This window comes from Podarcis bocagei (assembly GCF_964188305.1).
Source record: "Podarcis bocagei genome assembly, chromosome: 13".
NCBI classification, from domain to species: Eukaryota; Metazoa; Chordata; class Lepidosauria; order Squamata; family Lacertidae; genus Podarcis; species Podarcis bocagei.
Window position 1 is genome coordinate 29,993,521 of NC_138138.1, and position 11,811 is coordinate 30,005,331.

Genomic DNA, 11,811 nt, shown 5'->3' on the forward strand with positions numbered 1-11,811 from the left:
TTAATCTTTGCAATTTTATTTTGTATTTATTGATATTTTAAATTTTATTTTGTTTTCATCAATTACTTTCAGATTGGCTCCCTGGTTTATTATTTGTTTTGACAGGTCTAGAAAGCATGTCAGAAAGCTGTCAATTATTTTATTTTTATTTTGTTAAGGAGAACAATGTGCCTTACAGCATAATCCTAATCATGCCTACTCAGAAGAAATCCTGTTGGATTCAATGGGGCTCACTCCCAGACAAATAGAATTACTGTCTTTGTTGCTGTTCATAGATCTCTTTGCAACTTGCAGGAGATAGAAAAGGGCGGAGACCCTGCATGTATCCACTGAGCAACTATATATTGATGCTTTGTTAGGAAAATATACTGCACATTCTTTAGCGCATATATATATATATATATATATATATATATATATATCCAGTAGCACCTTAGAGACCAACTAAGTTTGTTCTTGGTATAAGCCAGTGGTTCTCAACCTGTGGGTCCCCAAATGTTGTTGGACTACAACTCCCATTATCCCTGAGCTCTGGCCTTGCTAGCTAGGGGTGATGGGAGTTGTAGTCCAACAACATCTGGAGACCCACAGGTTATGAAAGGCTGGTATAAGCTTTCTTCAGAACGACAACTTGTACCAAGAACAAACTTAGTTGGTCTCTAAGGTGCTACTGGACTTTTTTTTTATAAAAAAAATAATAAATATATTTTGACTGCATTAGACTAACACGGCTACCTACTTGATTCTTTAGCATAACATTTAAAAATCTAAAAAAAAAATCCATTCCCTTGGTTGGATGACAATGCAATTCAGAAGATGCAAGGTTTTTTCTTCTCCTTCTTTTCTTTTTAGACACCAAACTAGAATATTTTATTAACCCCATATGTTCTAAATAAACAATTTATATAAAATTTTAACAGATCGTGTCCAGTGAGCACAAACTGCTGAAATTAAATGTGTTTAAAGCTACTTAAATCAATTATCTATTGTGATTCTTGCCCATTCTCCTCTGAAAACCTGATCCCAAGAATTGGTGCACCCTCTGAAGCAGCATGGAAACCAAAGGGTCAACAGGGAGATAAGGACATCAGTGAAAATCATGACCCATCCTTGAGAGGCTTTCACTAGATCAAAGACTTTTCCATGAATGGAAAGACTCCTGTTCATAGAATGGAACCAATTGATACAGCCTACACACAACTGAGGACGCGGGTGGCGCTGTGGGTTAAACCACAGAGCCTGGGACTTGTTGATCAGAAGTTCGGCAGTTTGAATCCCTACGCCTGGGTGAGCTTCCGTTGCTTGGTCTCTGCTCCTGCTCACCTAGCAGTTCGAAAGCACGTCAAAGTGCAAGTAGATAAATAGGTATCTACTCCAGCGGGAAGGTAAACAGTGTTTCCGTGCGCTGCTCTGGTTTGCCAGAAGCGGCTTAGTCATGCTGGCCACATGACCTGGAAGCTGTACGCCAGCTCCCTCGGCCAATAAAGCGAGATGAGCGCCGCAACCCCAGAGTCGGTCATGACTGGACCTAATGGTCAGGGGTCCCTTTACCTTTTTACACACAACTGAAGAGCTTAAAGCTTAGTTGGATGTTACTGAAACTGTGGGGTTTTTTTTAAAAAAAACTAATAGTAATTGCATTAATTGTTATCTTCCCACTCCACTAGATGAAAACTATGCAAAGACTAGAATGGGTAAATCAAACCATCATCACAGAATTCATTCTACTTGGATTTGGAGAAGTCCGGGACCTCCAGATTCTTTTCTTTGTTGTGTTTCTAACAGTCTACATCATGACCATGGCTGGGAACCTGATCATACTTGCACTAGTTGTGACAGATCAGCACCTCCACACACCAATGTACTTTTTCCTGGGCAATTTGTCTTGCTTGGAGACCTGCTACAGCTCAACCATCCTCCCCAGAATGCTGGCCAGTTTCTTAACTGAGAACCAAAGTGTTTCTGTCTGGGGCTGCATTGTGCAATTTTGGGCTTTTGGGTTTTTAGCTGCAACAGAGTGCTATCTCCTGGCAGCAATGTCTTATGATCGCTATGTGGCCATATGTCGACCCCTGCATTACTCAGTCCTGATGAATTTCAAGCTTTGCCTCCAGCTGGTAGCTGGGTCTTGGTTTGGAGGTTTTGTGATAAATTCAATCTTGTTAATTTTTATGGCACAGTTAACCTTCTGTGGCCACAATGTCATTGAGCATTTCTTTTGTGATTTCATCCCCATGACGAAACTGACCTGCAGTGATGCACACCAAGTAGAGCTTTTATCAACTGTCCTGTCCTCACTCTGCACCTTGCCACCATTCGTTTTAACAATAACATCATATGTGTACATCATCACTACCGTTCTTGGAATCCCATCTACTGCAGGGAGGTAAAAGGCCTTCTCTACTTGCTCTTCTCACCTCATTGTGGTGACTATTTTCTATGGCACCCTCATCATTGTGTATCTTTTGCCAGACACAACTGAATTAAGAGAGCTGAATAAAGGTTTCTCTGTCTTTTACACCATCTTGACACCTCTGGTCAATCCTTATATATACAGCCTGAGGAACAAAGAGGTGAAGATGGCCCTGGGGAGAGCTATCAGAAAGTGGGCAAATTACTTCACATTGTAGGCTTCTTCAAGTTTGCTGCTGTGAAGAAGCAACATAGATACAACAGTACTGCAAGCCCACACCTTTACCTCACCTCCATGGCATTTTTTGGGTAGCTCCCGTGTTTAGTTGCTACTTCTGAAGTGGGGACATTACTGTACACATGGAAGCTCCTTGTGTAAGGCACATGGTTTGTTGTAATGTGGATTTGCATTCACAGATGTGGGAGACACAAATATCTAAGTGTCTCCTGTTAAAATGGCTTCAGAGGGCACTGTGTAATGTGGTTAAGATGCAAATGTTCAATAGCATTAAGATGTAATGTTGTGAGACATGCATGGAACTTTTTAATGAAGTACAGTCGTACCTCGGGTTACATACGCTTCAGGTTACGGATGCTTCAGGTTACAGACTCCGCTAACCCAGAAATATTACCTTGGGTTAAGAACTTTGCTTCAGGATGAGAACAGAAATTGCGCAGCAGCAGCAGCGCAGCAGCAGCAGCGGGAGGCCCCATTAGCTAAAGTGGTGCTTCAGGTTAAGAACAGTTTCAGGTTAAGAACGGACCTCCGGAACGAATTAAGTTCTTAACCCGAGGTACCATTGTAGTGATTCAGGATGACTCAAAATTCACATCCAGCAGATGGCAGCAGATTTTACCAGCAATCTTGTTCCTATGGTTTGACAGCACATAACAAAATGAGCAAGGAGTCAAAATCCCCACCCTGTACTTTTGTGGTCTTGTGTTTTCATCAGGTTGTCTCTATTAAGTGGATTCTATTTTGAAACTTGCTGTGGTTGGATGATTTATTTTGTATCCATCTTTGGCTATTACTTAGGGTTGCTTTTTTGGCAAAATCACAAAAGAATGCAGTTTTTAAGCTATTCTCAAGGGAAATTGGCAAAAATGGTGTATGGCGACCCTACTATTACTGCAGTCTTTTGCCTAAAGCTACTAGGAAACTGAGCTATAATTAATCAGTGTCCAACCAGAAACTGTGTGAGTACAACAAAGAACTTGCATTTTTGAATTGTAATGTAAAAACTCAGCTTTGGGCTCCATAGAACCATTCACCATAATTTTTTTTAGAATTGGATGCAGAGGGCATTGTCAGGGTGCTGTTGGCAGCTGCAGCCGATTCACAGGAAAGCAGTGTTTTGTTTATTAATACAAGTTACAGAGGCAAATTGAAGATGCTCCATGATGCCTAACGTTGCCCCGAGTGAAACTCCACCCCTTCTACGTTATTCCCCTATTCATCGCTATTCATCTGACTCCTCCTCCTGCCTCCAATGGTGGCCAGTACGTGACAGTTGCCTCTGAGCTCTCTGTTCTCTATTCTCATTCAAGTGCTGCTCAGGCTCTGCCAGTTGAATGCTCTCCACTTCCTCCTCCTCCTCTCCTATTATTTCCCAACTTTTGCCCTCATCTCCCTTTGAGGTATGCCCTGTGCCAAACCACTCCTGGAGGTCTATGCTGTCTGCCTCTTCCTCCTCTCTAGGCGATGCCTGGGACAATGGTCTCCACCATTTTCCCTCATCTACCCAGTCCCTGACAGGAGTGAAAATTCCCAAAGGATCCAGGCTCATACTAGGCTACAGCAGCATAACAACTAGTGATGTATTTTTGAAGAAAGCTACACCGTACTTCAAAGTAGTGGAACTTTTCATTCTACCCACAATTCCCTGGGAACAACACAACTTCCACCCAGAAGTCTCTGACATTATGTGTGATGAAGCATCATTTCCAGAACATTGTCCACATATAATAATCTTAATAATAAGCACTAATCAATCTTTTTGTTTGGTTTTTCCAAAAAAGTGACAGAAAGTGATTTACATAATGAAACAAAAGTTAAAGCAAAGTATTGTTGCAGTCTACCACCATCTCCAAATGGTGCAAGATTCCAAGGGTTCCAGGTGCTTACCAAGGGTTCGTGTTTCCTTTGGAAGTAAGGCACAGAAGAGACTGGGGTATCTTTATGAAATATGGTTTATTTAAATAAGCCACCATTTCTTCAGCTGCTGGCTGCTCCTCCAGCATGTTCACACATACAGTACCTCCAATTCCTCCTGCTGCACCCCTTCTTCCACAGCAGGCTCCCAGAGAGTGGCAAAATCAATGAGTTGCAGCTTCTCAGCCCCAGTTAGCTCACCCTTCTGAGGCACTTTCCTCTTTGCATCTACACTCTGGACCTCTTCAGCTTGCTGCCTTGCTTCTGACCCAGATCACCACAAAACTCTATTTCAAACTCTGGCTTTATCTTTTGAGGGAGGGAGGGGGCCCACCCATTTCCCATCTCACACCAAGGCCCTTAATCCTTTGTCCTCTATTTTATTTTTTCAAAAATACTTTATTTGACAAACAACATTAACTTACACGACAATCCACCATACACCACAATATACAACACTGCACAACAATACAGTATATACATCACCAGTCAGAAATTTTATCTATATCTGTTTTACAGAACAGAGTGCAGATTACCAGAGAAATGATCTGTAGAACAAAAGATAGGAAATTCACAAAAGTAAGTGCAACATAAAATCTTCAACCCACTCTTGAGAATTCCACCGACATTTTTCTCTCTTCGACAATTTCTGAGTGTGATTTATTTTCTTGTGGAGAATGGGTAGGAGGAAAACACAGAAGACATTTTTCACACAGCACTAGTTTTTTAATGAATTGTACTGGGGGTACATATTCCTTAAAGGGTAAAACAGATTTGTTGGAACTAGGAGCAGCAGTACTGCCTCAAGAGTTCAATTAGGACAAAAATATTTATTTTCCTCTCAAACAGTAGATTTGGAACACAGATCAGGAACAATGGGAATGGTGACTGCCAGATCTGAGAAGATAATCAAGTCCTTTTGCAATAACCACAGAGATTTAACTGCTATATAAGTACAAGTCCCAAGCTTTAGATTTTCTGACTAAGGAATACAGGTAATTTCTATTGCTGTTATTTCACCATACTGTGACAGGGCTGAAATATCTAAATAGATTATATTCAACATGCCTCTTTAATGAACTGAAAACTCTGGCCTGACCTTCTTCCTCCCCCACCCTACATTAATTTATAGAACTGGAATGAGAAACTGGGCCTCCATAGAGAAAACTATATGATCTATCCTAGAACCATATGTTCTATTCACCAGAATTGCAATATAAACATCATTGCATGTCTTTTATTTTATTTGCCTCTAGAAAAAAGCAAACCATGGTAGAATCAGAGGGGGTGAATCGAACTATGACAACTGAATTCATCCTCCTTGGATTTGGGGATCTCCAGCACCTGCAAATTCTTCTTTCCCTTCTCTTTCTAATCATCTACGTTTTGACTATGACTGGGAACATCCTTATCATTGTCCTAATTGTGACCGATCAGCGCCTTCATACTCCCATGTACTTCTTTCTGGGGAATTTGTCTTCTTTGGAGGCCTGCTATACCTCAACAATCCTGCCCAGAATGTTGAATAGTTTATTGACTGGGAAAAGGATAGTCCCTGTCCATGGCTGCCTTATGCAGTTGTGGCTTGCAGCATCCTTAGCAGCATCTGAATGCTACCTTCTTTCGGCGATGTCTTACGATCGCTATGCTGCAATATGTAAACCCCTGCATTACACAAGAATAATGAACAACAAGGTTTGCCTTCAACTGGTAGCTGCATCCTGGCTGTGTGGTTTCATAGAAAACACTATATTGATCGTTTTTGTATCTGAGCTAACATTCTGTGGCCGCAGTGAAATAGAACATTTCTTTTGTGATTTCCTCCCTATCATTCAACTGTCCTGCACTGACACCTACAAGGTTCAACTTGCATTGACCATCATGGCATCCTTCTGCACACTTCCATCATTTATCTTAACCATTACATCATATGTTTACATCATTAATGCCGTTTTGAGAATTCCCTCAGCAACTGGTAGGCAGAAGGCTTTTTCCACCTGCTCTTCTCACTTGGTTGTCGTGTCCATTTTCTATGGAACAATCATTATTGTCTATGTGCTACCAAAAACAAAAATACTAAAGGAGCTGAATAAGTTTTTTTCTGTATTTTACACTGTCCTGACACCTCTGGTCAATCCCCTTATATACAGTCTGAGGAACAAAGAAGTGAAGGAAGCTTGGAAGAGGATTGTCAGCAAATGTAAAAGTAATGCAGTGATGTGAGGGTGCTGAACTCTTATGGGTGAAGCCCCTTTGTGGGATTTGCACATCATTTGACTTTCAAGGACTAGTAAGCATTGCAAACAAGTACTGAGTGTATCTTTATTTCAGGAGTACATGGAATGAAGCAGGGCCTTTTTGTTATTTCCATGCAACAATGGCAATGTCAACTCTCCTTTATTGACATACAGTGGTACCTTGGGTTACAGACGCTTCAGGTTTCAGGTTACAGACTCCGCTAACCCAGAAATATTACCTCGGGTTAAGAACTTTGCTTCAGGATGAGAACAGAAATTGTGCGGCGGTGGCGCGGCAGCAGCAGGAGGCCCCATTAGCTAAAGTGGTACCTCAGGTTAAGAACAGTTTCAGGTTAAGAACGGACCTCCAGATTTAATTAAGTTCTTAACCCAAGGTACTTCTGTATTTCCTGGATTTTACATTCTAACTGCACCCAAACTCATTAATTGTGGCAATTTACACTATTGAATTTGCTGCATCATGGCTGCTTTAAGAGATATTATAGTACCCTCAATGTATCCTGTGGATTTGGTCTGAGGACACTGACAGGCAAAATATATTTGTTGTGATTATTATTCTGTGATATCTTCTGCCTGCAGATGAACCAAATTTATTAATTCACATTTTCATGACTGAGCCATATTGAGGAATGAAATGAACCACCCAGTTTTGTCTAAAGTTTAGAATAGCTGTGTTTTCTTCATTAGAGAAAAAAATAACTTTGGATAATGAAAAGTTAGGTTTATTTAAATGGGTAATGTGTTATGGTTTGCTGTATAAAGAAGAGATATGGTTTTGGAAATGGTATTGTGTCCTCCCCACTCTCAAGTCAAATTACCAGTTCAGTAGTGAGCACTGGAAGAGGAACGGGGCGGGGAGCGGGGGGAGCACACCGCCCCCTGCACCAATGGTGGAGGGGGTACCATCACGCCACACGCCCGCCTGCTCTCCGCCCTGGTGCCAGAGTATGCAGCTTCACCACTGGTTGTGAGGTTTTACTCCTACTTTGTGTAGGCTTATAAATGTCACCATTAGAATCACTCTTAAGCAAGAAAGCATGCATGCAAACAAGGAAAATATGGATGCGTGTAGCCATGCAAATGACAATCACAAACCACTGGGCAGTTCTAAACTCACCTTTTAAAGGCTCTGCAAGGAACAAGGTGGCAGCTCCTCTCCTCTCCAGCATATACTCATGCTATTTGAAAGGTTATGGGTAGAAATCTGAAGAGCCACCACATATTTTCTTTGAAGTAATAGGAGGGATGGGGAACCTCTGGCTCTCCAAATGTTGGTGATGTACAACTGGCATAACTCCTAAGCACTTGCCGTGGTAGCTGGAGCTGATGGGAGCTGGAGTCAAACAACATCTGTAGATCCACAGGCTATCTATTCCTGCACTATGTTCAAAGACATGTTAAGCTTCCATTCCCCCACTGAGCTTTCTGCAAGGGCAATATCAAGCAGAATAGCCTCTCCTCTCTCTTGGATGTAATTCTACCTATCATGGTATGTATTGCTGTGAAAAGTTCTCTGAACTCTGTGCTTGTGGAAGCCAATGTGATAGAGCTGTCTAGTCCCCTTAATGCTCCCAGCAGGACCTTTCTGTGTACCTGCTTAGCCAGTGTCTCCAGGCTCTATGTATGTGTGTGCATGCACACCTCTCTGTCTCTCTCTGTCTCTCTCTGTCTCTCTGTGTGTGGTTACCTCTGCAAAGGCTGCAAAACTGCACAGCCCTCCAGAGCAATACACATGCATGAGACCTAAATGTTTCCCTGTGAAAAATTTCACCGTATGTCACTGCTGCTAGAGAAAAATTCTACGTATAAAATAGGCACATAAAACAGTTTCTTCAAGTATATCAGATAAAATGGCAGAACTGCCTCCAGGTACAGCAAACATGTTGCCAGAGGAGATAACATCTTCTGTTGTAACATAGATAATAAAGTCCAGGCACAAGCAGGCTGCCTTTCTGTCTGGCATAAAACCATTCCCAGCATTCTTGGAAGCGTAAACAACTTTTCAAAAGGAGACAGGATACCCAATAAAAGTGAAGTTGTAGGGGAAGCACAAATAACAATCTCTTTTCTGTCAAGGAAAAGAAAGAGAGAGGCTAGTTTCATCCTGTCCTGGATCCAAGAAGCATGAAAGTGAAAGTGATTGTGAAGTCATTCTTGACTTGATTCTCCTGCTCTAACACAAGTGAATGTAGCTTTGCCCATTTTTGATGTTTCTGTACGTAGGATGAGTGCACAGAGTGGCCCATTTCCAGGTCAGAATTCACTCTGATTTCTGTGGACTTCACCAGACAGCCCCCCTTTTAAAGTTTTGTGCTGACATACTGAGTAACAATGGCAATGTTCTTCTTAACTCTATGAAACCATCCCTAGCTATTTTATATCAAGCCACTGAAACCCGCAGCCATTGATAGTAGGATATTTTGTATTCAGATGTACATAACAGATAATAGCAAGTCACCCCCAAAGGCAAAACAAGGAGAATAGCCCTAGCAACTACTGATCAAGTACCAGAAAATACAAGAGATGCTGTCACTAATGCTCAATAAGCAGCCAGTTAAGAATGCACTTGACAAACCTTCACTGCCAGGGCTGCTACCGGGGGTAGCACAAACACCTGAGACGAGGAAATACATGATTTATTAAATTAATAATGTAAGCATATCACATTAAGAAAGAAACAAAGTAACCAAATGGTAATAAGGTATCACATTGCATACAAGTATAAGACCTGTCATTCAAGAAATGAAATATATGTTTCATTTACATAGCATAAAAACATTAAAACAGTGGTACCTCGGGTTACAGACACTTCAAGTTACAGACGCTTCAGGTTACAGACTCCGCTAACCCAGAAATAGTACCTCGGGTTAAGAACTTTGCTTCAGGATGAGAACAGAAATCGTGCGCGGCGGCAGCGGGAGGCCCCATTAGCTAAAGTGGTACCTCAGGTTAAGAACAGTTTCAGGTTAAGAACGGACCTCCACGATGAATTAAGTTCTCAACCTGAGGTACCACTGTATTTAGATGGATAGAAAGAGTCATAATTAAAAGCACACTAAGTGCACAGTTTCTGTCAAAAACGTGCCCTCTCAACTAAATCTATTGTGCAATATCCAATGAATTCAGTTTTTTTTTAAACAGAGCGTTCCCCCCAACACACTGGAACACATTCACCTGGTTGGCTAGAAAGCATCAGAAACAATTTGAAAGACAATGACAAATGTTGAAGGTGCAAATGCAGACAATTTCAATGAGAAAGAAAAGAGGAAGGCATCTAAAGAAAGTTGTGTGGCTGCATGAGGAGCATACAGTTTAACTGAGATTTAATAAGGTCATGTATAAAAAATGGAAGAAAGAGGAAATCACAAAGGAAGGGTATATACAAGTAGCCAACGTCTGCAGGGAAGTCGAGTGGGCCAAAGTTCTAAATGAGCTCAGGCTTGCAACAGAGTTTAAAATAAAAGTTTATTTGGCTATGTTCAAAGCAAAAGGAAGAAAAAACAAATGGTAGATCCTCTGCAAGGTGAAGACAGAGAAATGCTGTTGGGTGATAGAGAGAAGGCGAAACTGCTCAACACCTACTTTCCTTCTGTCTTCACCCAAAAGAAAAGCAGTGCCCAACTTGGTGATATCAGAATAAATTATGCAAGGAAGGAGCTGTAGCCCATGGTATAAACCCCAGTTGTGCAACATCTTGGGGAAGGCCCCAAGAAGCCAGACCGTGCACTGCAGCTGGTAGCACATATGTGTTTGCATTGCTCTGCTCACCGTTGCTGTTTTGTGTCATCTGTTTAAATGAGCAGCAAGCAGCTGTCAGGTGCAACAATGAGCACATGGTATCCTATGCTTCTTTTTGTGTGCTGTGTGACCTTTTGTGCACCCCTCAATATAGCCTGAAACCTTCATATGAGGTGAAGGATGCTATCGCTTTGCCCGTGCTAAAGTAAGATTCAACTACCACTCCATCCTGCTTATCTATATAGAGGTGCAGGCATCTTGTCATTCACACAGGCGGCAAGATGTCTACATATTAGTTTGCGCTCTCTCTCTCTCTCTCTCTCTGTGTGTGTGTGTGTGTGAAGGCTTGCCTGCCAAAGTAAATTGGCAGGACACATAACATTGGTAAATTAGTCCAATCAATAATGCAGTAAATGATTTCTTCATCAGCCTATAACTTTTATACCAACTCCCTCCCCCTTCCATTAATGTTTCATCCAAAGCTGAATTGAAATGATGGCAATGGATCACTAGTTAGAGTCCAAGTTCAAAGAAGAGTTCTGTGTTTTTGGCATCCAAGGCTGCTGAAGAGTAAATATTTGGTATTTAACAACATACTCTGGAAACTTGTACTGGGATGAGATAACAAAACAGGATTGTGATAGGGATCTCCCCTCTAACCTATGCACATCAGAAAAAAATCCCCAAACTGAAACAACTGTGGTCGTGTTCAGGCCATTATTCTGATTGTGCGATGTAGAAAACCAGGAATGAATGTAGGGGTCAAATGCAAGCCCATCGCTCAATGACCCTGATTTTCCATAGTGTGTGGTCAATAATAATAATGTGTGTTTACATTTTTAAAAATTCTAATTTTGAAACTAGGCATTTCAGTTCAGTAGTTTACTCAAACCACAAATGCCACTATTTCTACTTACCCCAAATTAGAATACAAAGCAAAACCATCTTTTCTTATCAGCTGAAAGAATAATTCACTTGGAGTACGTAGTGGGACTTTGCCATGCATTGTGGGCACTGTAGCTCTATATTTTTGCTTTGTGAGGAAATATAACAGTAAAGGAGTCACCATATCCATATAGGAGGCAGGATCTGGAAGGGGTGTAAAGGTCAGAAGAAAGCAATGCAGCCTGCTGAGTTACACAAAGCCAGGGATGAGGAATCTGTTGTTCTCCAGATGCTGATGGACAGGGCCTTAGCTATGGAGTGGTGAGGTGGGCCCCCAACAGGGGCACATGCAATGGGGGTGGGGGT

The 11,811-nt window shown here is 41.6% G+C and overlaps 2 protein-coding genes across 2 annotated transcripts in view; one reads left to right on the top strand and one right to left on the bottom strand.

Moving 5' to 3' along the window:
* LOC308571672 (olfactory receptor 2AP1-like) overlaps positions 1–11,811 on the bottom strand; it is a gene marked incomplete at both ends in the record, with an annotated part of 295,033 nt that overhangs the window by 155,829 nt on the left and 127,393 nt on the right. The gene's annotated exons all lie outside the window — the stretch shown is intronic.
* LOC308570533 (olfactory receptor 5AR1-like) lies at positions 1,668–7,239 on the top strand (the record flags this gene model as incomplete). Its single annotated transcript, XM_081165437.1, has 2 exons — positions 1,668–2,267; positions 6,425–7,239. The coding sequence occupies 2 exons, from the start codon at positions 1,668–1,670 to the stop codon at positions 6,785–6,787; spliced, it is 963 nt and encodes a 320-aa protein (XP_081021563.1). The 3' UTR covers positions 6,788–7,239.